The sequence below is a fragment of the Giraffa tippelskirchi genome, chromosome 11 (assembly GCF_054371585.1).
Source record: "Giraffa tippelskirchi isolate mGirTip1 chromosome 11, T2T-mGirTip1v1.2.pri, whole genome shotgun sequence".
NCBI classification, from domain to species: domain Eukaryota; kingdom Metazoa; phylum Chordata; class Mammalia; order Artiodactyla; family Giraffidae; genus Giraffa; species Giraffa tippelskirchi.
In genome coordinates, this window is record NC_137285.1 from 92,886,951 (window position 1) to 92,914,281 (window position 27,331).

General features: G+C 37.4%; 1 protein-coding gene across 19 annotated transcripts in view; it reads right to left on the bottom strand.

Annotated features, from left to right (window-relative positions):
• The window catches only part of ALKBH8 (alkB homolog 8, tRNA methyltransferase), a 153,705-nt gene that overhangs the window by 113,024 nt on the left and 13,350 nt on the right, over window positions 1-27,331 (bottom strand). For all 19 annotated transcript variants that reach the window (XR_014069870.1, XR_014069871.1, XR_014069872.1 and 16 more), the window contains 4 exons: window positions 26,926-27,163; window positions 10,074-10,205; window positions 8,510-8,605; window positions 7,033-7,137 (listed from right to left, as the gene is read on the bottom strand). Coding sequence is in view for 15 of the 19 variants with exons in the window: in XM_081545863.1 (XP_081401989.1) it covers window positions 7,033-7,137; window positions 8,510-8,605; window positions 10,074-10,205; window positions 26,926-27,163 (571 nt within the window). In the remaining 4 variants the exon portion in view is untranslated. The remainder of the gene's footprint in view (window positions 1-7,032; window positions 7,138-8,509; window positions 8,606-10,073; window positions 10,206-26,925; window positions 27,164-27,331) is intronic.

The window sequence follows — 27,331 nt, forward strand, 5'->3', positions numbered from 1 at the left end:
GATGGAAGATAGGGTAACAGGTCACTTCAGTTTTCCATTTAGTACATTTAAGACATCTCTAAATATAGCCTCAAGGATTATAGTGAAAACATCATTTGATAAACAGGAATCTACTGCAATTTTAGGTAAAAGGAAACAATTACGAAGAATGTAAATAAAATTAAATTTGTTGTTGCTGCTGTTGTTGAGTCTCTGAGCCGTGCCCAAGTCTGTGTGACCCCATGGACTACTGCATGCCAGGCTTCCGTGTCCTTCAATATCCCCAGAGTTTGCTCAAATTCACATCCACTGAGTCAGTGATGCGACTTAACCATCTCATTCTCTGCTGCTCCCTTCTTCTTTGCCTCCAACATGTTCCCAGCATCAGGATATTTACCAAAGAGTTAGCTATTAAAATACTTGGGAATATATCTACCTAAAGAAACAAAAGATCTATATATAGAAAACTATAAAACACTGATGAAAGAAATCAAAGAGGACACAAATAAATGGAGAAATATACCGTGTTCATGGATCAGAAGAATCAATATAGTGAAAATGCGTATACTACCCAAAGCAATCTATAGATTCAATGCAATCCCTATCAAGCAACCAATGGTATTCTTCAGAGAACTAGAACAAATAATTTCACAATTTGTATGGAAATACAAAAAACCTCCAATAGCCAAAGCAATCTTGAGAAAGAAGAATGGAACTGGAGGAATCAACCTGCCTGACTTCAGGCTCTACTACAAAGCCACAGTCATCAAGACAGTATGGTACTGGCACAAAGACAGAAATATAGACCAATGGAACAAAATAGAAAGCTCAGGGATAAACTGATGCACCTATGGACACCTTATCTTTGACAAAGGAGGCAAGAATATACAATGGAGAAAAGACAATCTCTTTAACAAGTGGTGCTGGGAAAACTGGTCAACCACTTGTAAAAGAATGAAACTAGAACATTTTCTAACACCATACACAAAAATAAACACAAAATGGATTAAAGATCTAAACGTAAGACCAGAAACCATAAAACTCCTAGAGGAAAACATAGGCAAAACACTCTCCGACATAAACCACAGCAGGATCCTCTATGACCCACCTCCCAGAATATTGGAAATAAAAGCAAAAATAAACAAATGGGACCTAATTAAAATTAAAAGCTTTTGCACAACAAAGGAAACTAGAAGCAAGGTGAAAAGACAGCCTTCAGAATGGGAGAAAATAATAGCAAACAAAGCAACAGACAAACAATTAATCTCAAAAATATACAAGCAACTCCTGCAGCTCAATTCCAGAAAAATAAACGACCCAGTCAAAAAGTGGGGCAAAGAACTAAACAGACACTTCTCCCAAGAAGACATACAGATGGATAACAAACACATGAAAAGATGCTCAACATCAGCAATTATCAGAGAAATGCCACAATGAGGTATCATTTCACACCAGTCAGAATGGCTGCTATCCAAAAGACTACAAGCAATAAATGCTGGAGAGGGTGTGGAGAAAAGGGAACCCTCTTACACTGTTGGTGGGAATGCAAACTAGTACAGCCACTATGGAGAACAGTGTGGAAATTCCTCAAGAAACTGGAAATAGAACTGCCATACGACCCAGCAATCCCACTGCTGGGCATACACACTGAGGAAACCAGAATTGAAAGAGACACGTGTACCCCAATGTTCATCACAGCACTGTTTATAATAGCCAGGACATGGAAGCAGCCTAGATGCCCATCAGCAGATGAATGGATAAGGAAGCTGTGGTACATATACACAATGGAATATTACTCAGCCATTAAAAAGAATACATTTGAATCAGTTCTAATGAGGTGGATGAAACTGGAGCCTATTATACAGAGTGAAGTAAGCCAGAAAAAAAAAACACCAATACAGTATACTAACACATATATATGGTATTTAGTTAATCAGTAAAGATAACTCTGTATGCGAGACATCAAAAGAGACACAGATAAACAGAACAGTATTATGGACTCTATGGGAGAGGGCGAGGGCAGGATGATATGGGAGAATGGCGCTGAAGCATGTAAATTATCATATGTGAAACGATTCGCCAATCTAGGTTCAACGCATGATACAGGGTGCTCGGGGCTGGTGCACCGGGATGACCCGGAGGGATGGGATGGGGAGAGAGGTGGGAGGGGAGTTCTGGAAGGGGAACACATGTACACCCATGGTGGATTCATGTCAATGTATGGCAAAACAAATACAATATTGTAAAGTTAAAAAATAGATAAATAAACTAAAAAAAAAAGAGTCAGCTATTCCCATCTGGTGGCCAAAGTATTGGAGCTTCACTCTCAGCATCAGTCCTTCCAAAGAATATTCAGTATGGATTTCGTTTAGGATTACTGCTTTGATCTCCATGGAGTCCAAGGGACTCTCAAGAGCCTTCTGCTGCACAGCAATTTGAAAGCATCAAATCTTTGGTGCTCAGCCTACTTTATGATCAAATTCTCACATCCATACATGACTACTGGAAAACCAATGCTTTGACCATACAGACGTTTGTTGGCAAAGTGATGTCTCTGCTTTTTAGTACACTGTTTAGGTTTGTCATAGCTTTCCTTCCAAGGAGCAAGTATCTTTTAATTTCACGGCTGCAGTCACCGTCCATGGCGATTTTGGAGCCCAAGAAAATAGTCTTGTCACTGTTTCCACTTTTCCCCTTTTATTTTCCATGAAGTGATGAGAACAGATGCCATGATCTCAGCTTTTTGAATGTTGAGTTTTAAGACAACTTTTTCAGTCTCCTATTTCACCCTCATCAAGAAGCTCTTTAGTTCCTCTTCAATTTCTGCCATTATCATGGTATCATCTACATATCTGAGGTTGTTGATATTTCTCCCGGTAATCTTGCTTCCAGCTTGTGCTTCATCCAGCCTGGCATTTTGCATAATGTACTCTGCATATAAGTTAAATAAGCAGGGGGACAATACACAGCCTTGATATATTCATTTCCCAATTTTGAACCACTCCATTGTTCCATGTCTGGTTCTAACTCTTGCTTCTTGACTTGCGTATCAGTTTCTCAGGAGATCGGTAAGGTGGTCAGAGATAAATTAAATTATCTCTTTAATAATTTTTCAGTTTCTTGTGATTCACAAAGGCAAAGGCTTTAGTGTAGTCAATGCAGAAGTAGATGATATTCTGCAACTCCCTTGCTCTATGATCCAACGGATGTCGGCAATTTGATCTCTGGTTCCTCTGCTTTTTCTAAACCCAGCTTATACATCTGGAATTTCTTGGTTTACACACTGCTGAAGCCTAGCCTGAAGGATTTTGAGCACAATCTTGCTAGTATGTGAAATGTGTGCAACTGTACAGAAGTTGGCTTTAGCACTGTCCTTCTTTGGGACTGGAATGAAAACTGATCTCTTCCAATACTATGGCCAGTACTGAGTTTTCCAAATGTGCTGACATACTATGTGCAAAACTTTAACAGCATTATCTTTTAGGATCTGAAACAGCTTAGCTGGTTTTCCATCACTTTTATTAGATTTGTTCATAGTAATGCTTCCTAAGGCCACTTGACTTCACATTCCAGGATGTCTGGCTCTAGGTGAGTGACTAGACCATCATGGTTATCACGGTCATTAAGACTTTTCTTTTCTGTGTATTCTTGCCACCTCTTCTTAATCTCTTTTGCTTCTGTTAGGTCCTCACAGTTTTTGTCCTTTATAGTGCCCATCCTTGCGTGAAATGTTCCCGTGATATCCCCAATTTTCCTGAAGAGATCTCTAGTCTTTCCTATTGATTATTTTTCTCTATTTCTTTGCATTGTCCACTTAAGAAGGCTTTCTTATCTCTCCTTGATATTCTCTGGAACTCTGCATTCAGATGGCTGTATCTTTCCCTTTCTCCCTTGCCTTTCACTTCTCTTGTCTCAGCTATTTGCAAAGCCTCCTCAGACAGTCACTTTGCCCTCTTGCACTTCTTTACTTTGGGATGGCTTGGTCACCACCTCCTGTACAATGTTATGAACCTCCATCCATAGTTATTCAGGCACTCTATCAGATCTAACCCCTTGAATTTATTCATCACTTCCACTGTATAATCATAAGGGATTTGATTTAGGTTATACCTGAATGGCCTAGTGGTTTTCCCTACTTTCATTAACTTAAACCTGAATCTGAGCCACAGTCAGCTCCCGGGCTTGTTTCTGCTGACTGTATAGAGCTTCTCCATCTTCAGCTGCAAACAATATAATCAATCTGATTTCAGTATTGAGCATCTAGTGATGTCCACATGTAGAGACATCTTTTGTGTTGCTGGAAGAGAGTGTTTGCTATGACCAGTGCATCTCTTGGCAAAACTCTGTTAGCTGTTGCCCTGATTCATTTTGTACTTCTAGGCCAAGCCTGCCTGTTACTCCAGGTATCATGTGACTTCCTACTTTTGCATTCCAATCCTCTATAATGAAAAGGACACCTTTCTTTTTGGTGTTAATTCTAGAAGGTCTTGTAGGTCTTTACAGAACCAGTCAACTTCAGATTCTTCGGTAATAGTGGTTGGGGCATAGACTTGGATTGCTGTGATACTGAATGTTTTGCCTTGGAAACAAACCAAGATCAGTTTTTGAGTTTGCACCCAAGTACTGCATTTCAGACCCTTTTGTTGATGATGATGGCTACTCCACTTCTTCTAAGGGATTCTTGTCCACAGTAGTAGATATAATGGTCATCTGAATTAAATTCACCCACTCTCACCCATTTAAGTTCACTAATTCCTAAGATGTCAATGTTCCCTCTTGCCATTTCCTGCATGACCACATCCAGTTTATCTTGATTCATGGACCTAACATTCCAGGTTCCTATGCAATATTGTTCTTTACAGCATTGGACTTTACTTTCACCACCAGACACATCTACAACTGTCATTTCTGCTTTGGCCCAGCCTCTTCATTCTTTCTGGAGCTATTAGCAATTACCTCCACTCTTCCCCAGTAGTATAATGGACACTTTTTGACCTGGGGGGCTCATCTTCCAGATCACAGCCTTCATGGATCACAGCCTTGTTGTGGCGAAGGTGACTGTGTAACTTAATGAAGCTATGAGCCATGCTGTGCAGGGTCACTCAAGATGGACAGGTCATAGTGCAGAGTTCTGACAAAATGTGGTCCACTGGAGGAGGGAATGGCAAACCACTCCAGCATTTTTGGCATGAGAATCCCATGAACAGTATGAAAATTAAACTAGGTCTAAACTAAAAATATAACTTTATATTAAAGCACCATTGTGACTTGATTGTAAAATCAAGACTTGAGAGTCACTGCTTAACCAGGGCATTTCCCAAATCTTATCCCAAGATAGCTAACAAAGTCATTCTGACCTATGAATACTGGATTCCCAAATACTTGTAGAACAAAAACAACAGCTAGGCATGAAGACTAATCTTATGAATATGTAAGATATGGCTTCTTTCATCAGTCTCTCAATCGACACTGTTGTGGTTTTTCAGTCACTAAGTCGTGTCCATCTCTTTATGACCCCATGGACTGCAGCATGACAGGTTTCCCTGTCCATCACCGTCTCCCAGAGCTTGCTCAAACTCACGTCCACTGAGTAGGTGATGCTACCCAACCGTCTCATCCTCTGTTGCCCCCTTCTCTTCCTGCCTTCAACCTTTCCAAGCATCAAGGTCTTTTTCATCAAATCAGTTCCTCCCATCAGGTGGCCAAAGTAATGGAGCTTCAGCTTCAGCACCAGTCCTCCCAATGAATATTCAGGGTTGATTTCCTTTAGGATTGACTGGTTTGATATCCCTGCTGTCCAAGGGACTCTCAAGAGTCTTCTCCAGCACCAAAGTTCGAAGGCATCAATTCTTTGGCACTCAGCCTTCTTTATGGTCCAGCTCTCATATCCATACATGACTACTGGAAAAACCATAGCTTTGACTATATGGACCTTTGCTGGCAAAGTGATATCTCTGCTTTTCAATATGCAGTCTAGTTTTGTCATAGCTTTTCTTCCAAGGAGGAAGTGTCTTTTAATTTCATGGCTGCAGTCACCGTCCATATTGATTTTGGAATCCAAGAAAATAAATGTCTGCCACTGTTTCCATTTTTTCCCCATTTATTTACTGTGAAGTGATGGAACCGAATGCCATGATCCTCTTTTTACAAATATTGAGCTTAAGCCAGCTTTTTCACTCTCTTGTTTCACCTCCATCAAGAGGCTCTTTAGTTCCTCTTCGCTTTCTGCCATTAGGGTGGTATCATCTACATACCTGAGGTTATTGATACTTCTCCTGTCAATCTTGATTCCAACTTGTGATTCATCCAGTCCAGCATTTCGCATGATGTACTCTGTATATAAGTTAAATAAGCAGGGTGACAATATACACCCTCAACCTACATTGACTGAGTATATCTCTTACTTGAAAGAAACTTTGCTACATCGTGAGAAAGCTAGTAAGACACAATCCCTGTCCTTAAGGAGTTTATAGACCAATGGAAAGACTAAGCTATCACAAAACATGATAAATGCAGAGAGGGAAAAAAACGCCATAACTTGTCACTAATAAAGCCCTCAATATCATTCAATTAGTACAAATATCAGATGAAGATGCTAACAAGTGCAAAAAAGTCAATAACCTAAAAATTTTCCATTAAAATGACATCTTAGAATTATCTTCCACATTCTCTATAGAAGAATAAGAAGATCAAGATGATCTAACTAATTAGCCTTCTTCTTGGTACTTGTAAATTATTTGATTTCTTCCATTTTACATGCTTTCTTTGTTTTTAAAGCAATCTTCTCCCTCTCCAAAAAAACAATGTTGAGGGGGGAACAAAAGAAGATCACAAATAACAACATGTCAGTCTGTTTACACTCAGAGATGCAAATTCCTCAAGAAACTGAGTGTAAAATTTCAAAGGGATTAAAATCAACACAGGTAACGGACATAAGCAAATTTACTCTAAGAGTAAATTTAAGAAAAATATAATATCTTTGATCTTAGGGAGCTATGTAACCCACTAAGTTATGAAATTTATGACTGGAATTGTAAAAGAAGAAATACTCACCATGCCCAGGTTCATACTGGTTTATAGTCAGTTGATCAGGTTTATGTTTAATGAATCCTTCCTTCAACCATTTCTCTAAAATGCTCTCACAAATGTCAGGAAGACCTGAAATCAGTAATGATAAAAGTGAAACATATTAAAATATTTACTTTTCATGTTTAACCCAAGAATGAAAAAAATAGTCACTGTGATAAAAATCACACAGCTTTTAGTTTAGTAGTCAGATCCAAACATAACAGTAAACTCACAAGCAAAGGAAAATAAAAATAAAATCTTAATAATTTTTTAAAGTTATTTTATTAACTTTATCAAATAAAATATACTAAAGAATTTTGCAGACAACAATTTTGGTATTTTTTAAAGCAGCAATAAAATTATAAAATTTACTATATTATATGGAAACTAGCCTGATCAATTTCTTATCTTAAATTATTAATTTATTTTAAATTTAATTATTTTAAATTATTACTTTTTAAAAAACATGTTTCTCAAAGTAGAACTAAGTTACTTTTATTGGGGTCATAAATGTTATTTCATGAGGCAAAGGAAATCCTTAAATAAAATGAAAGTCATACAAATACACATAAATTGAATTCCAACAAAGACATCTACCAAAGGATTAATATCTAGATTATATAGTAAAACCTCGTTAATACATTAGACTACTCATTAGAAAAAACTAGCAAAGAAGATGAAAAAGAATTCACAGAAAAGGAAATAAAAATGGCCAACCCCACTAGTAAAGTTAAAAGTGGTATTTCACATGCAGCCAAGGGTAGGGGTAAGGAAGTAAGCACTTTGTGAGAGAATGTTAGTACAGCTCTCTCAGGTTGCAATCTGTCAGTGTCTACTGACGTTTCAAGTGAGCGTAACTTTGACAGAATTCTAACCTAGCAGTTTCATTTCCCTGGTGCAGCTCCCGCTTAATGCACAAAGAGGTATGTACAAAGATATTTAGCGCAGCACAACTTGTAAAAGCCAAAAACTAGAAATAACCTAAATGTCTAGCAAAAGGGAACTAACTGAATAAGCTATTACTGAATATTCAATAAAATGAAAACCTATATAAGATCTCTAACATACACTATGATAATGTGACAATATATGAATATACAATTCATGACATACAATGTACTACTACATGTTAACAACTATATACTTAAACAGGTTATTTGGATGTAAACTTCTTTATAAAGATTGAAATAATATACACTAAACTGTTAACTGTATTACTTCTGAAGAGGTGTACAGGAGTAAGGATAGTGCTCAAGAGAAATTAAATTTAGCTTTATTTGCATGTATAACATTTTTAACACAAAACTACACTATTTAATCTAAATGGCTTAAATTTAATCAACTGTTTTATATGTTAACATACAAATGACAAATGAAAAATAATCTAAACCATGATATCCTAATATTATATATTAATATTTTTTCCTGAACCAGCCCTTATTGTTTGCTAACAATTACTTACCCCCAGGTAACGGCTTATCTTTATCTACATTGTTGTTCTCATAGTGGAATTCATAGCCAAAATGCTTTACTCTTCTGTGTTTTAAGGATTTTTGAACTGTATGAAGAGAAGTAAACTATTTAGGAGAAAAAGAATTTCATGCCTTCATATATTTCAAAGTTAACTTTATCAATAAGGATTAATTTAGTAATGGTAATTTTTGTTTAACTGCTAAATTATTGTCTTCAGTAAAATTGAACATCCTACTTCATATCTGCTATTCTTTTAAGTCTAAAATTGAAACAAACTTTTAAGGGTTTCACCCAATCAATTTGAAAGAGGTAACCATATACACTGCTGCTCACAAGATTGTTAATGGTCTGGAAGCAGAGTAACTAATTTGTAAATTTCTCCAGGAAGTTCTTACTACATTATAATCATATGGTACTGAACTGCTAATTCCTCATAGTACAATTTGTCTTAGGGTAGAGAGAACCAAATAAGACAATATACAGTTGTTCCTGTGTATCCTTGGGGAATTGGTTCCCTCAAATGCCAAAATCCAAGTAGGATTAAGTCTCTTACATAAAATAGTGCAGTATTTGCATATAACCTAAACATATCTTTCATATCCTACAGAATGCTTTAAATCATCTTTAGATTACTTACAATACCTAGTACAATGTATATGACATGTAAAACAGTTGCAAATACAATACATATATGTGTGTGTGTATATATATATATAAAATGAACTGTCAACATATTTTACCTTTTGGAACTTTCTAGAATTTTACTTCTTTTTCAAATTTTTTCAATCCAGAGTTGACTGAATTCATGCATATAGAACCCATGAATACAGACAACCAAACGTATGTGAAACAGCTTATTAATGTTAGTTCAGTCGCTCAGTTGTGTCCAACTCTTTGCAACCCCATGGACTGCAGCACGTTAGGTTTCCCTGTCCATCACCAACTCCCGGAGCTTGTTCAAACTCATGTCCATAGAGTCGGTGATGCCATCCAACCATCTCATCCTCTGTCGTCCCCTTCTCCTCCTGCCCCCAATCCTTCCCAGCATCACGGTCTTTGCCAACGAGTCAGCTCTTTGCATCAGGTGGTCAAAGTATTGGAGTTTCAGCTTCAGCATCAGTCCTTCCAATGAATATTCAGGGCTGATATCCTTTAGGATTGACTGGTTTGATCTCCTTGCAGTCCAAGGGACTCTCAAGAGTCTTCTCCAACACCACAGTTCAAAAGCACCAATTCTTCGGCACTCAGCTTTCTTTATAGTCCAACACTCACACCCATACATGACTACTGGAAAAACCATAGCTTTGACAAGACAGACCTTTGTCAGCTCTACAAATGTTGGCTAATAAACATTCATCAATTTGGAGTTTTAAATTGATACCTACATATAAAAGCTACTTATTATTAATGCTCTTAAGAATTGTTAGTGTGACTTACTTAACAGTGGATCCAGAGCACTTTCAGTAATTTTGAGGAAACAGAATTTAATAAACCAAAGGAGAAGAAGGCATTTTGCAGAAGCTTTTAAATATCAGATTTAAAGTTTTACTTACAATTTTGATTGTCTGTATCTTCTGTCCAGTTAATACTCTCCAAAAGCATTTTCTCATCCTCAGAAGAAATAATTTCTTCTATTACTTTGAGGCCTGGAGGCAAGGCTTGAAGCCCCAACTCTTTCCACTGTGCTATGGGAAACAAAATTAAAACAGTCAACATACAAAACTTAAAGTTCTCATAGACAAATAACTCTGTTCAATTAGCCTTTTATCAGTTCACAAAACCCCTGTGAAATGGAGTATTTCCTGCCATATCAGTAAACAAGGATGGCACAGTTATCAGTGATTTTGGGCCTTCAAATATAATAAATTGCTGAGCCCGGAGGGCGCCCAATGCCTGCAATCCACCAGCTATCAGCTGCTAGCAATCCCTACAGTGAACAAGGAACTAAGTATGTAACAAAATTAAGAAACAGGATGCTGGTCCCAGATAGGTGAGGTTTGTAGAAAGAAAGGATTTCAGTAAGTAAGCCCCAGATGCTTGCATCATCCCATACTTAGAAAAGCGCTAAATTCCTTGAGATACCTGGTTTTCCTTAACTGACAAGGAAACCTTTGTTTCATAAACAAAGGTTTTTCATAAACATAAAACCTTAACCTTTTATGCTCAGACTACCTGCCCCCCTTTGTTGCAAACTTTTCTATAACCTGACTGCTTCCCCCACCTCCTCAAAGCAGTGCTTTGAGGGCTACTTGAGATGCTGCCTCCTGGGCATGAAGTCCTAAGAATTCTCACCAAATAAAACATCTCTCTACTTTCAGGTTGTGACTAGTTTTTTTTTAGCTGACACTTGGCTGACGGACCAGGGGACCAGAGCAGATTCCTCTTCTTCACCTGGACTCTACAGAGATCCAGAGCCTTGGTTCCTTTGCCCATCAGCCTGCTTGGCCAGTCCAGATCAATCTGGGTGAGTCTCTCCTGGTTCTAGGATTTCCCACTATTGGCTGATGATCCTAAGTTTTATTCAGTGGGGGAAAAAGTTATCCTTGAAACTTGGTTTGAAGATGTACCTGGCTGCTCAGTTTAGACACAGGGAAGGATACCCTCAGTCAGAGGACTACGAAGATTCTGCTCGAGCAGGGAACCCTCAGTGTTAAGGCACTGGGAAGGCTCAGTTTGGATACTAAGTAGATAGCCTCAGTTGAGACACTTTGCTCTGTTAAACACTGAATAAGGTAGGACTGAGTTATTAGGGGTAAGACTGGCTTGTTGTTTTTCCTTGATTTGGTTTACCTTAACAGAGTGCATCAAAATAAAATCAAAATCTTATGAGAGCTTCTGAGCTCCGAAAAAGGGACTCTTCCTCCCAGCCAGCAAGGGCTTTCTCGGGTGACAGAAATGTGCAGGAGTGGTAGAGGCAGACCTCACACCACAAGGCTGCACCTACAGGGAAACCCACTCACATAATTAACAATCTGCTCAACCGGGGACGTGCAGAAGAACTGACCATTCCACAATCTAAGCACTTGTGGAAGTCTTATACTTCACTGGGATACCCAAAGCACATAAGAGGGGGCTGCAAAAACTTGGAGGCAAAACCAGAAGGGTAAGCCTTCAAGCAGCACACTGGCCCCCCACGTGATCCTCATTAGCTATTTTATCTTGACAAACTGACTTCAAAATGGGAAACAACAGTTTCAAAATAAAAGAAAAAGGAAGGAAAGATTTCCAGTACCCTAGCTGGGCAAATGTATGTTACAAAACTTGTAAGTGTTTTACTTGATCAGAAATTGGAGAAAATCTCACCCTGGAAATTGAGGGGGCTCTTTCATGGCAAACACGTTAAAAGTTAAAAGCTGGCTTGGTAAAACTTAAACAAAGGGCTTTAGTTTCTTTATACAAGATGGTCACATCTCTTTTGCTTAATTAAATTGTGAAACAGGCATGTTCCATTGGGGAATAATTCCTCTGCGTGGTATTATAAGACAAGGCATATAGATTGCCACTAAGAACATACTAACAGAATGTACTAACCAGCAGTTACCTGAGCCATACGAATAAGCAAAAACTGGGAACTAACATGAAAGGGGTAATAAAAATAAAACTAGTGATTTTGCTTTGGTTTAACTCATAAACTCAGGATAGTCTTTCCTGAATGTTTTATACAAACCTTTTAAGGCATGATAAATTAAACTCTAAAATTATAGAACATAGAACTTTGTTAAATACATTTCAATTCAGTTGAAATCTTGTCACTGATTTCAGTAACTTTAGGTGACAGAACTGTTCTTGATGGAGCTAAAAGCAACTGTCTTTCTCTTCCAAATCTCTAAAACCAGAATGTCAATACAGGCCGTAAGGACCTGAGACTGAGCCCAATTAACTCAAGCGTGCAAAACCTAAAACAAAGGGGGAAAAATGGCAGTTTTAAAATTCAAACCACTGGAAATGCTCCCTTAGCCAAACTTACAGATAACAAGCCTTAGTCATCTGAGCAAGCAATCTTAATGTATTCTGTTTGTAAACTAGTAAGTTGATATTGTTATATGTGGTTCATATCTAAGCTTTTAGTAAAGCCATGAGATCTCTAGTTTGCCTGTTTATGTCTGTGTACACATTATATACATGAGATATACTTCTAGAAAGTACTATCAAAATTGAGTTTATAAAGAGTTCTATTTAATTTTAATAAAAAGCACTTACATTTAAAACGGCAAAGATGACTTTCAGGTTCATGTGAATTGGGAACTATTCACTATTAAGTTGATATATGATATTGATGTTTAAGATTGTTGATCTAATTAAGACATGTTAAGATTATTGTACCTAAGCTAGGTTTAATAAATAAGACTTTACTAGATCTCTTGCAAGAAAAATAACTTGACATGATGTAACTTTAAAGTTAAAGTAAATGAAATAAGAACTTTGGTATAACAACTTTAAAGTAATTATATTTTAGAAATATCTACTTAAAATGATCTTTCCAGATATTTGGTAACTTAAAGTTCTAGAGCTGTGTTAATTTAAGTGATGAAAATTTATTAAATACCTAAAAAGATACTGAGACATCAATTACTAAATAGAAAAACTAAAGGTAGTTGGAAATGTTAATGAAAATGTTTGGTATCACCTGAGATGTTCTAAGAAAAAAAAATGTTTTTAAAAATTATCACTGGTGTTTATGCTTACCAATTTATAGAATGCTTCCCTGATAGCTCAGTTGGTAAAAAATCCACCTGCAATGCAGGAGACTCTGTTTCAGTTCCTGGATTGGGAAGATCTGCTGGAGAAGGGATAGACTACCCACTGCAGTGTTCTTGGGCTTCCCTTGTGGCTTAGCTGGTAAAGAATCTGCCTGCAATGCGGGAGACCTGGGTTCAATCCCTGGGTTGGGAAGATCCCCTGGAGAAGGGAAAGGCTACCTACTCCAGTATTCTGGCCTGATGAATTCCATGGACTGTATAGTACATGGGGTCACAAAGAGTCAGACATGACTAAGCCACTTTCACTTTCAATTTAAAGACAGTTCATAATTGCTTCTTAGCTTTACTAAAAATTAAGGCTTTAAGAGTTGAGGATTCTAATTTAAACATGTAGTTAAAGTGAATAAGAATAACGTGGTAACATTTCAATATACAATAAGAAGTAGAATGTATGATTTCAGTAAAGAAGGTATGAGAAATGGAATTACATTTTATTGAAAAAAAAAAGTATGAGCTGGTTAATTTAATTTGGATGGAAAATGAGACACAGGATGGATACAGAAAGTGATGAGAGACTGTGGAAATGAACCTTGAGGAAAAAGTTCTATACACAGTCAGGATTAACCAAATTTAGATTGAAGTTATCAAGTAAATGGACTTTAAGTGAGCTAGTACAGGACTGGAATTTAATTTCTGTTAAAAGTGCTCCTTTTATAATAAATTGTGTGAGTTTCTGTGCCCTTAGATGATCTATATTTATTTTCTTTTAATCGTTTTTGTGACTTTGGTTAAATGAATAGGTATCGCTTCAGTGACCTATGATCCTGTTGTGCTTTAAAACCTTTATGATATTTCTAACAAACTTCCCAAATATAAAAATCTAACTAAAGCTCTTTTCGTCTCCAGCTAACTCTGGAATGGTTGCTTTGAAAAAGCATCTTTGAGACATCGCAGAGATGAATATTAAACTAAGTCTATTTGGTATTTTTATCTTCCTGACCCAGGGAGTGAACCCAGGTCTCCCACAATTTATGCAGATTCTTTACTATCTGAGCCACCAGGGAAGCCCCAACTCAAAAACATTGTCAAGTGATTGAAGGTGAACTTTAGGTTATAATGTAGGGATAAATATCATTAATACAGATATTCCAAAATTTATATGAAATCCCTAACATCTGGTATGTCCTGATATAATGTTATCAGTCATAATTGTAGTGATTATACTAACATGTTATATGTTGCAGAAATATCCAAGTTTCCTAATTACATTGTACTCAACTCTGTAACCATGCTATTTTAAGTTTTGTCCTTTACAGACTATCATAATTTTACACTGCTTTTACACAATAAAGATTTTCAAGAAGACATAGAACTTTTAAACAAATGTGTTTCTGATAGGCTTAATGCCACTAAACTGCATAACAAATTACAAACTGTAATGGAAAACCTGTTTACTTCATACAGATCAAAAGCAATCAATTACATGCGATAAAATGAACTGATAAATGTGATTTATAACTTTGACTTTAGAACATACTAACTTGAATCTGTTTTGCAGTAAACTTTTTTTTTTCACCCTGTGACCTGCAACAAGTTGATAAGGAATGCCTTTGCAAACAAAGATAAAATATTTACATTTTTCTCTGCCTTATCTTGCCAAGATTTGGCTTCGCCAGCTGGCCTTCCTATGGACTTGATGGTTATTGCAACTCTTTTACAACTAGTTATACTAATAATTTGTTCTTTAACTTGTTCTCTGTTTCCAAATTGTTTATACCTTTATCTCTCTGCTACACTATGACTTTGTCAATGTTACTAGCTACATTAATAAGATTTTTGTCTCTTACAGTATGTAACCAGGTATCCAACAAATGTAATGATGACTACATAACTTCAAGCAGTTGGTCAAAAATGTAGTTCTATATGCCATCAAAAATTTGTGATAGTGTGATTCTAGGTGTGGGAAGAAGCAGCAAGGGAAGTATCTCATGGATCCTAATAGGTTAGAAGACAGAGGATCCAGAGAATCTTTTATTATCTGTCAATGGGTCTAATCTAAAAATTACCAGAAGTGACATATCAACAGGAAAGAACTTTGGCCCAATCTGGAATGATCTGCCAAGTACAATGGGACAAAAAATGGTCATGAAATGTCTCTCAAATATTGGTCATATTTCCAACTATGGGCAGGGACTATGAAATGGAGTATTTCCTGCCATATCAGTAATCAAGGATGCAACAACCATCAGTGATTTCAGGCCTCCAAATGTAAATTGCTGAGCCCAGAGGGCACCCAAAAGAGAGGACAATGGCTTCAATCCAGCAGCTGTCAGCTGTCACCAATCCCTATGGTGAATGAAGAACTAAGGATGTAATAAAATCAAGAAACAGGGGATGGTCCCAAGATAGCAGAGGAACAGGATGGGGAGACCACTTTCTCCCCCACAAATTCATCAAAAGATCATTTGAATATGGAGAAACTTCCACAAAAAAACTTCTGAACACTGGCAAAGGACACCAGACACCCATAAATGCAGCCCAATGTCTTTGAAAGGAGGTAGGACAAAAGATAAAAGGTGAAAACAAAGACAAAGGATTTAGAGATGGAGACCTGTCCCAGGGAGGGAGTCGTGAAGGAGGAAAAGCTTCCACACAATAGGAAACACTCTCACAGGCGTGTCAGTGGGAAGCTGTGGAGTCTCAGCAGGCAGCATGACTGCAAAAAAAATAAATAAATAAAACCCCACAGAATACATGCCTAACCACAACTACCAGTGGAGAAGTGGCTCAGATACTCACATCCGCCAGCAGCAAGTAGGGGCTGGGCAGGGAGGCACAGGCTGGACTATTGGTCCTTAGGATAGATACCAGGCTTGGATGACCTGCGAACAATCTGAGTAGGCTAATATGACATAGCAATCCAAACTATGGGATCGCCAGAGAGATGGGGAAAAAAAAAAGGACATTTCCTGCAAAAGGCTCTAACGCCACATGGTAACACCTGGTGCGCCCACAGAACAAAAGACTGTGTCCTAGCAAATACCAAAGGAGAGGAAGCTAGCTGCTATTTAGGGCCCTGCCGCCCCAGAGGCAGAGAAGCAGGTGTGTGACAGCCAGAGGCACAAGGCAAGGCACTACTGCAATCTTGGCCCAAGAGACTGTATCTTCCACCAAGCTGTAAACGGGCTACCAGCTAACCATGTCTTCCTGGGATCCTGGACAGCTCACATCTGCCAGGAGTGTCATAGCCTGAGACACACGGGACACCTGGGACACGGCCCTCGTGGCACAACCAGGAAAGCGAGCAGCAGGGACCAGGGAAGTGGACAAGATGCATGGTCCACCTGGGACAGCGGGCTCACCAAGCACTGGTCGCCTGAGTGGTCTGGACCTGGGATGAGCACTAAACACACACCCCATCTGGGCCTGTGCCCTTGCGGAGCACCCAAGAACCTGAGCGGCTAGGCTTGGGAAGTGCACGAAACACAGGGTCCACTTGGGATGGGACCCTCACGGAGCACCCTGGAGCCCGAGCAGTGTGGACCCAGGAAGTACACAACACTTTGGGCTATGGCAAACCCAGGGAGGTCCATCTAATGCGAGCATTGCCGAGACATGCCAGCAGTATTTGTTTGCAATGTTCCTCCCTCTCCACAGCACAACTGAACAAGTGAGCCTGAATAACTGGCCACCTTCGTCCCCTCATGTTAGGGCAGAGATTAAGACCTAGGGACGGCGGAGCCTGGTGAGCTGCCGTCTATGGGGTCGCACAGAGTCGGACACGACTGAAGCGACTTAGCATAGCATAGCATAGCATAAGACATTGAAGAGACTCACAAACAGAGGAAGCCAGAATAAACAAAGAAGGGGTAACCACCCTGGAAGTGACAGGTGCAACAAATTAAAACCCTGAAGTTAATGCTGAGACTGTGCATTTGAGGGGCAGCTATAGACCTTGAGAACAAGTACAAGCCAGAACAAGGGACAATCTGACACAGAACTGACCCCACATTGCCCACAACAGCTCCAAAGAAATTTCTACATATATTTTTACTATTATCACTTTTCAATTTTTGAAAACTTTAATTCTTTATTACTCCTTTAACTTTCATTTTTATAGCCTACTGTCACCTTTCTAAAAAAAAAAAAGAAGAAGAAAACCTATTTTTTTAAAAACAAATTCCGTACATACATTTTTAATTTTTGTGATCAATTTTGTATTTTCTATATTGGATCTTTCAGAGTTTAACCTCTAGTCTCAGTTTTTAATCTTTGCTTTTTTGATATTTATTATTAATTTTCTATCTTTAAGAATCTAATCTTCAATATCGATTTTCACTTAGGGATTTGATTACTGGCTTGATAGCTCTCTCCTCTTTTGATTATCACTTTTCTCCTCCTGGTCACCTCTATTTCCATCCTCCCTCTTCTCTATATAATTCTGTGAATCGCTCTGGGTGTTCCTGGCTGTGGAGAGCACTTAGGGATTTGATTACTGGCTTGACAGCTCTCTCCCCTTTCGACTCTTCCCTTTTCTCCTCCTGGTCACCTCTATCACCCTCCTCCCTCTTCTCGTCTCTATATAACTATGAATTTCTCTGGGTGTTCCTGGCTGTGGAGAGGACTTAGGGACTTTATTACTGGCTTGACTGCTCTCTCCACTTTTGTCTCTTCCCTTTTCTCCTCCTGGTCACCTCTATCTCCCTCCTCCCTCTTTTCTCTCTACAACTCTGTGAAACTCTGTGTGTTTCTGGCTGTGCAGGGTTGTTTCACCATTAACCTGGGGGTTTTATCTTCTATGCTGTATAGATGGAGAAGTCATGAGGCTACAGTAAGATTGGTAATGAAACCCAGAGGCAGGAGGCTCAACTCCAGAACTTTAGAACATCAGAGAATTCCTGACTCAGGGAACATTAATAGACAAGAGGCCACCCAAAAGACTCCATACCTACACTGAAACCAAGCTCCACCAAAAGCCACCAAGTTTCAGTTCAAGACACCACACTAATTCTCCAGCAAAACAGGAACACAACAGTGAATATTAAAAGATGGGCAGCCCAAAGCCATACCAAACCCACAGACAACCCAAAACTACTACTGGACATCTCATTGCACTCTGGAGAGAAGAGATCCAGCTCCAACCACCATAACACAGACACAGGTTTCCCCATCCAAGAAATCTTGACAAGCTACTGGTCCAACCCCCACCCCCCCACACACACACAGTGAGCAGACTCCACAATTAAGAGGAACCACAACCTTAGAGCCTGCAGGAAGGGCACCCCAAACACAGCAAGCTAAGCAAAATGAAAACACAGAGAAATCTCCAGCAGGTGAAGAAACATGATAAAAACCCACCAAACCAAACACAAAAGAGGTAAATAGGGAGTCTATCTGAAAAAGAATTCAGAATAATTATAGTAAAAATGATCCAAAATTTTGTAAACAAAATGGAGTTACAGATTAACAGACTAGAGACAAGGATAGAGAAGATGCAAAAAATGTTTAACAAGGACCTAGAAGAAACAAGGAAGAGTCAATCAATAATGAACAATGCAATAACTGCGATTAAAAACACTCTGGAGGAAACCAACAGTAGAATAACGGAGACAGAAGAGAGGAAAAGTGAGGTGGAAGATAGAATGGTGGAAATAAATGAAGAAGAGAGGGAAAAAGAAAAAGCAATAAAAAGAAATGAGGACAACCTCAGAGACCACTGGGACAATGTTAAATGCCCCAACAGTTGAATCATACACGTCCCAGAAGAAGAAGACAAAAAGAAAGGGCATGAGAAAATACTTGAGGAGATAATAGCTGAAAACACCCCTAAAACGAGGAAGGAAATAGCCAACCAAGTCCAAGAAACCCAGAGAATCCCAACCAGGATGAACCTGAGAGGGTAACAGGCAGGAAGGCCAGGCATCTCCAAACGGAAGAAATGGGCTGCAGGTGTCAGACATTTTTATCTCTCTCTTAAGCGGCAGGAAGAAACAAACTGGTGATATATTTTTTCCCCTTCTCTATACAAATTTAAAAGGCTTCTCTTAAAATACTGTGTTGCCATAATGACACATGGTTCCACCTGAAGTTAACTATTCTCAAACCTTGAGTTAACCAATGCATTCTTCTTATGGAAATATTTGTCTTAAGCTATGTTAATGCACTATGCATTTACCCCAGACTCTGTCTTCAAGTCGGTTCCACCTAATGGCTCAGAACCTACTTGACAAACCAGTATGTTATACTCAGACATTGTTCCCCTAATCTATGTCAACGAAACTATTTGTGTGGTAATCTGCCTTTCTACCAGATTCAAGTCAATCGTTTTATGGCCCGGGATGACTCGTCTGGTGCCAAGATTATCCCAAAATACATCTTATGGATGAGGGGCCTGGTGCCATTCTGAGTTTTGAGACATTCCTTTCTTTCATTAACAAACTGCTAGTGACTGTATAACATCCAGCTGAAGACTAGCAGGGGTGCACTCTTTCTGCCCCCTTCTGGTGCCTATGTCAGAAGCTTTCTCTATCTCCTTTATACTTTAATAAAACTTTATTACACCAAAGCTCTGAGTGATCAAGCCTCATCTCTGGCTCCAGATTGAATTGTTCTCCTCCAGATGCCAAGAATCCCAGCGTCTTTTCATGGTTCAGCAACAACCTTTCAAACCCAAAGCAAAACACCCCAAGACACATATTAATCAAACTAACAAAAATTATACACAAAGAGAAAATATTAAAAGCAGCAAGGGAAAAGCAATAAATTATACACAAGGGGATCCCCATAAGGATAACAGCTGATCTTTCAAAATAAACTCTTCCGGTTAGAAGGGAATGGCAGGGCATACTTAAAGTGATGAAAGAGAAAAACCAATAACCAAGATTACTCTACCCAGCAAGAATCTCATTCAGATATGAAGGAGAATTCAAAAGCTTTACAGACAAGCAAAAGCTGAGAGAATTCACCAAACCAGCTCTTCAAAAAATGCTCAAGAATCTTCTCTAGACAGAAAACACAGAAAAGGTTTATAAAAACGAACCCAAAACAACAAAGTAAATGGTAACGGGATCATACTTATCAATAATTTACCTTATACATAACTGGGTTAAATGCTCCAACCAAGAGACAAAGACTAGCCAAATGGATACAAAAACAAAACCTCTATATATGCTATCTACAAGAGACCCACATCAAACCTAGGGACACATACAGATTGAGAGTGAGAGGCTGGAAGATGATATTTCATGCAAATGGATACCAAAAGAAGGCAGGAGTAGCAGTACTCATATTAGATAAAATAGACTTTGAAATAAAAACCATGATAAGAAACAAAGAAGGACACTACATAACGATCAAGGGACCAATTGAAGAAAAAGATATAACAATTATAAATATATATGCACCGAACATAGGAGCACCTCAATAATGTAAGGCAAATGCTAACAAGTATGAAAGGGGAAATGAACAGTAACACAATGATAGTGGGGGAATTTAATGCCCCACTTAAACCTATGGATAGATTAGCCAAACAGAAAATTAGCAAGGAAACACAGCTTCAAACTATACAATGGACCGGTTAGACCTATTGATATCTACAGGGCATTTCACCCCAAAGCAATGGATTTTGCCTTTTTCTCAAGTGCACACAGAACATTCTCCAGGATAGATCATATCCTAGGCCTAAAATCTAGCCTTGGTAAATTTTAAAAAATTGAAATCATTTCAAGCATCTTTTCTGATCACAATGCAGTAACATTAGATAATAACTACAGGAAAACAAACTATAAAAAACACAACATAAGGAAGCTAAACAACATGCTTCTGAATAACCAACAGATCATGGAAGAAGTCAAAAAGGAAATCAAAATATGCATAGAAACAAACGATAATGAAAACACAACAATCCAAAACCTACGGGATTCAATAAAAGCAGTGCTAAGATGGAGGTTCATAGCAATACAAGCTTACCTCAAGAAACAAGAGAAACATCAAATAAACAACCTAACTTTACACCTAAGCAACAAGAAAAAGAACAAAAGAAAACCCCAAAGTTAGTAGAAGGAAAGAAATCATAAAAATCAGAGCAGAAACAAATGAAAAAGAAATGAAGGGGACTATAGCAAAGATAAACAAAACTAAAAGCTCATACTTCGACGAGATAAAATAGACAAACTGTTAGCCAGACTCATCAATGAAAAAAGGAAGAAGAATCAAATCAAAAAATTAGAAATAAAAATGGAGCTATCACAACAGACAACACAGAAATACAAGCGATCATAAGAGACTACTATGAGCAACGATATGTAAATAAAATGGACAACTTGGAAGAAATGGACAAATTCTTAGAAAAGTATACTGTTTCAAAACTGAACCAGGAAGAAATAGAAAATCTGAATAGACCAATTACAAGCACGGAAATAGAAACTGTAATCAACAATCTTCCAACAAACAAAAGCCCAGGACCAGATGGCTTCACAGGTGAATTCTACCAAAAATGTAAAGAGCTAGCATCTATCCTACTCAAACTGTTCCAGAATATTGCAAAGGAAGGTAAACTCCCAAACTCATTCTATGAGGCCACCATCACACTAATATCAAAACCAGACAAAGATGCCACCAAAAAAAAAAAGAAAGAAAGCAAACTATAGGCCAATATCACTGATGAACACAGATGCAAAATCCTCAACAAAACTCTACCAAACAGAATCCATCAACATATTAAAAAGATCATACATCATGACCAAGTGGGCTTTGTTCCAGGGATGCAGGGATTCTTCGATATTCACAAATCAATCAATGTGATACATTATATTAACAAAATGAAATATAAAAACCATATGATTATTACAATAGACGCAGAGAAAGCCTTTGTCAAAATTTAATACCCATTTATGATTTAAAAAAAAAAAACTCTCCAGAAAGCAGGAATAGAAGGAACATACCTCAACATAATGAAAGCCACATACGACAAACCCACAGCAAACATTATCCTCAATGGTGAAAAACCGAAAGGATTTTCTCTAAAATCAGGAACAAGAAAAGCGTGCCAACTCTCACCACTACTTTACAACATAGTTTTGGAAGGGCTAGCCACAGCAATCAAAGAAGAAATAAAAGGAATCCAAATTGGAAAAGAAGTAAAACTCTCACTGTTTAAAGATGACATGATCCTCTATATAGAAAACTCTAAAGATACCACCAGAAAATTACTAGAGCTAATCAGTGAATATAGTAAAGTTGCAGGATATAAAATTAATACACAGAAATCACTTGAATTCCTATACACTAACAATGAAGAAACAGAAAGAGAAATTCAGGAAACAATCCCATTCACCATTTCAATGAAAAGAATAAAATACTTAGGAATAAGTTTACCTAAAGAAACAAAAGACCTATATATAGAAATCTATAAAACAATGATGAAAGAAATCAGAGAAATCAGACACAAATAGATGGAGAAATATATCATGTTCATGGATTGTAAGAATCAATGTAGTGAAAATGAGTACACTATCCAAAGCAATCTATAGATTCAATGCAATTCCTATAAAGCTACCAATGGTAATTTCAACAGAACTAGAACAAATAATTTCACAATTTGTATGGAAACACAAAAAACCTCGAATAGCAAAAGCAATCTTGAGAAAGAAGAATGGAACTGGAGGAATCAACCTGCCTGAATTCAGACTATATTACAAAGCTACAGTCATCAACACAGTATGGTATTGGCACAAAGACAGAAATATAGATCAATGGAACAAAATAGAAAGCCCAGAGATACATCCATGCACCTCTGGACACCTTATATTCTTGACAAGGAGGCAAAAACATACAACTGAAAAAGACAGTCTCTCTATCAAGTGGTGCTGGGAAAACTGGTCAACCATGTGTAAAAGAATGAACTGGAACACTTTCTAACACCATACACAAAAATAACTTCAAAATGGATTAAATATCTAAATGTAGCACCAGAAACTATAAAACTTTTAGAGGAAAATATAGACAGAACACTTAAACCACAGGAAGAAGCTCTATGACCCACCTCCCAGAGTAATGGAAATAAAAACAGAAATAAAAAAATGGAACCTAATTAAACTTAAAAGCTTTTGCAAATGAAGGAAACTATAAGCAAGGTGAAAAGGCAGTCTTCAGAATATGAGAAAATAGTAGCAAATGAAACAACTGACAAAGAATTAATCTCCAAAATATACAAGCAGCCCATGCAACTCAATACCAGAAAAACAAATAACCCAATCAAAGAATGGCCAAAGAACTAAACAGACATTTCTCCAAAGAAGACATATAGATGGCTAATAAACACATGAAAAGATGCTCAGCGTCGCTCATTATTAGAGAAATGCAAATCAAAATCATGATGAGGTATCATCTCATGCCAGTCAGAATGGCCACCATCAAAATGTCTACAAACAGTAAATGTTGGAGAGGGTGTGGAGTAAAGGGAACCCTCTTTACTCTGTCGGTGGGAATGCACACTGGTACAGCCACTATGGAGAACCATATGGAGATTCCTTATAAAACGAAATAGAACTGTCATACGGCCCAGCAATCCCACTGCTGGGCATACACACCGAGGAAACCAGAATTCAAAGAGACACATGTACCCCAATGTTCATTGCAGCACTGTTTACAATAACAGACAACCGAGGTGTCTGTTGGTGGATGCATAGTTAAGGAAGTTGTGGTACATATACACAATGGAATATTACTCAACTATAAAAGGGAACACATTTGAGTCAGTTCTAATGAGGTGGATAAACTGGAATCTATTATACAGAGTGAAGTGAAAAAGAGAAACACCAATACAGTATAATAACACATATATATGGAATTTACAAAGATGGTAATGACGATCCCATATGCAAGGCCGCAAAAGAGACACAGATGTAAAGAACAGATTTTTGGACTCTGTGGGAGAAGGAGAAAGTGGGATAATTTGAGAGAGTAGCATTGAAACATGTATGTTACCACATGTAAAATAGATGACCAGTGCAAGTTCAATGCATGGAGCAGGGTACCCAAAGCCAGTGCTCTGGGCCAACCCAGAGGGACGGGGTGGGGAGGGAGAGGGGTGGGGGGTTCAGGATGGGGGGACACATGTGCACCTCTGGCTGACTCGTGTCAATGTGTGGCAAAAACCATCACAATACTGTAAAGTAATTATCCTTCAATTAAAATAAAATAGTTAATTTTTTTTTTAAAGTCAAGAAACAGGATTCTGGCCCCATATAGGTGAGGTACACATGGAAGAAATTATTTCAGTATACCCAGATGCTTGCATCTTTCTAAACTTAGAAAAATGTTAAATCCCTTAACTTGAAATATATGATTTTCCCTAATTAACAGTAATCTTTGACATTCAGACTACCTGTCCCACTGTATTGCAAACTTCTACCTAACTTGACTGCTTCCCCCACTGCCTCAAAGCAGTTTCTCAGGACTACTTGAGATGCTGTTTCCTGGGCTTGAAGTCCTAAACATTCCCACCAAATAAAACATAACTCTCAATTTCTAGGTTGTGACTGGTTTTTTTTTAGTCAACACTCTAAGCCTCATTGTTAGAAATAATAATGTTGAAAGGCATACAACATATCAGTATGTGTGCTGCCAAAGGGAGCCCAGCACACAACATATTAAAAATACAAAAATTAAGGCTAAGATAAAAATCATGGTACATTTTATCCACTGCAATTACCAATAGCAAATATAACAGTATTTACTTACTTATGTATTTTGTTTGAACACAATCAGGCCACTTTTTAAATCTAAGAAAGAAGGTTTCTCGCATCTACAGTATGCCCCTCCATAAACAAACCAGATTCTAAATACTTAATATAAAATTTAAATACTCATTTTTGCATCTATGGTCAAGTAATAGAAAAATGTGAAATAACAGTATGGTGGTTTCTCAAAAATCTAGAGTTGCTATATGACCCAGCAATTCCACTCCTGGGCATACATCTGGAGAAAACTATAATTCAAAAAGATACACACACACCAATGTTCCCAGTAGCATTATTTAGAACAGCCAAGACATGGAAGAAACATAAATGCCCATCGACAGATGAATGGATAAAGAAGATGTGTATCTACACACACACACACATATATATATAAAACAGAATACTACTCAGCTATAAAAAATGAAAGAATGCCATCTGTAACAACATGGATTGACACAGAGATTATCATACTAAGGTAAGGGAGAAAGAGAGAGACAAAGACCATATGATATCACTTATATGTGGAATCTAAAATATGACACATATGATCTTATTCACAAAACAGAAACAGGCTTACAGATATAGGGAGCAGATTTTTGGTTGCTTGCCAAGGACAGGGAAGTAGGAGAGGCATGGTTTGTGAGTATGGGGTTAGCAGATGCAAGCTACTGCATATAAATTGGATAAACAACAAGGTCCTACTATGTAGCACAGGAAACTATATTCAATATCCCATAGTAAACCATAGTGTAAAATATATCACATATATATATAACTGAATCACCTTGCTATATACCTTACTAACACAACATTGTAAGTCAACTATACTTCAATTAAAAAAAAGAAAACCTCTGTATCTAATACAGGATTTCAAATAAAAACCATTCCAAAATTCATTTCATGCAATTTCTTACATCATTTAACATCCTGGAGGAAAACCCAATGATGATATTCTTTGAATGAGATTTATTCTTAAACCATATAATTTTTAAAAACTGACCACAAAAACAAAATATGAAAACAATCTGCTTTTCAAAATCTGAAAGCTTAAGTCAGATTTAAAATTAAGTACATATAGACACTGAGAATTATAACTTATAAAACATATCTTTAAAGGAGTTATTTAAAGTTTCCTTTGAGTCTTATTTTAAAAAACATAATTTTGACATATATTCACTTACTTACCCACAGCATATCTAGACAAAACTGTTTAACTGCAGAAACAGGTAGCAAATGAATATAATAGAAGGAGATTAGATGTTTAAACATCAAAGTTTATCTCAATATATCTCATTTCCATGGGTCAGTGGTGAAAAGATGGAATAACCCCTACAGCAATTTTGTAAATCAGTCTGTCAAACTTTTATTTAAATTAGTTAACTGAATTTATTTAAATAAAATCAAATTTTAAAATCCACAGAATCATGCTGGACAACACAGATATAAAATATGAACATATTTCTACCAATACAGAAAGTTCAACTGACTATCACCGCTATAAAGCTTCAGGCATCTTTGGTGGCTAAAGCTGTTCCTCCATAATCATGAACCTTGGCACACAATCATTTGGATCACAATTAATTCCTAAGTGATTAATTGAAAGCTTCTAGGTAGACACTATAAAATAAATCTGAACCCTTAACAATAAATACTGAAAAACACAATTAGACAGCAGGGTTCCAAAATAAATAACATATATAATAAAGATATTGTTAGCTTGGTGGGACCAGCTCCTTAGATATAATAAGCTGTATCTAAATCATCTCCCTTCAACTACTAGTCCCATGCCTATACAATACTAGGCACTTAAAGAATATTAAAAAAAAAAAAAAGAGGGGGGTTGCTTAACCCCAAAATGGGATGTCCTATCTTGTTTCACAACACCTGAAACTTCTGACTTAGATATGAAAGAAAACTCACACAAAAGCAAAAACCATTTTTAAAAAGATACCTGTATGATATACCTTTTTCCACAAAATTCAAGTACAGGATGATCTTTTGTCCTAAATCATCCACTATTTCTTTGCCATTGAGAGTGTCATAGGCTTTCTTGGATTCTTCTACAGTTTTGTATCTTACACATGAGTAGGGTTTATTAGGTGGCATTAAGAGAGCATCCACCAATCCACATTTCTCTAAAACCGGGAGCAGTTGGTTCCTACTCACTTGATTACCCAAACCACCATTGGCAACAATCAGGCTCTAAAAAGACAAAAAAAGAAAGTAACATGAGTAGTTGATATCAACCTGTTACTTTTAACTACCATTTTAAAATAAAATATCGTAAATGATACTTATTTTTAAATAGCCTTTTAGTGACCATAAACACAATTAAAAGATAACTTTCACTGTTCATAAATTTAACATAAT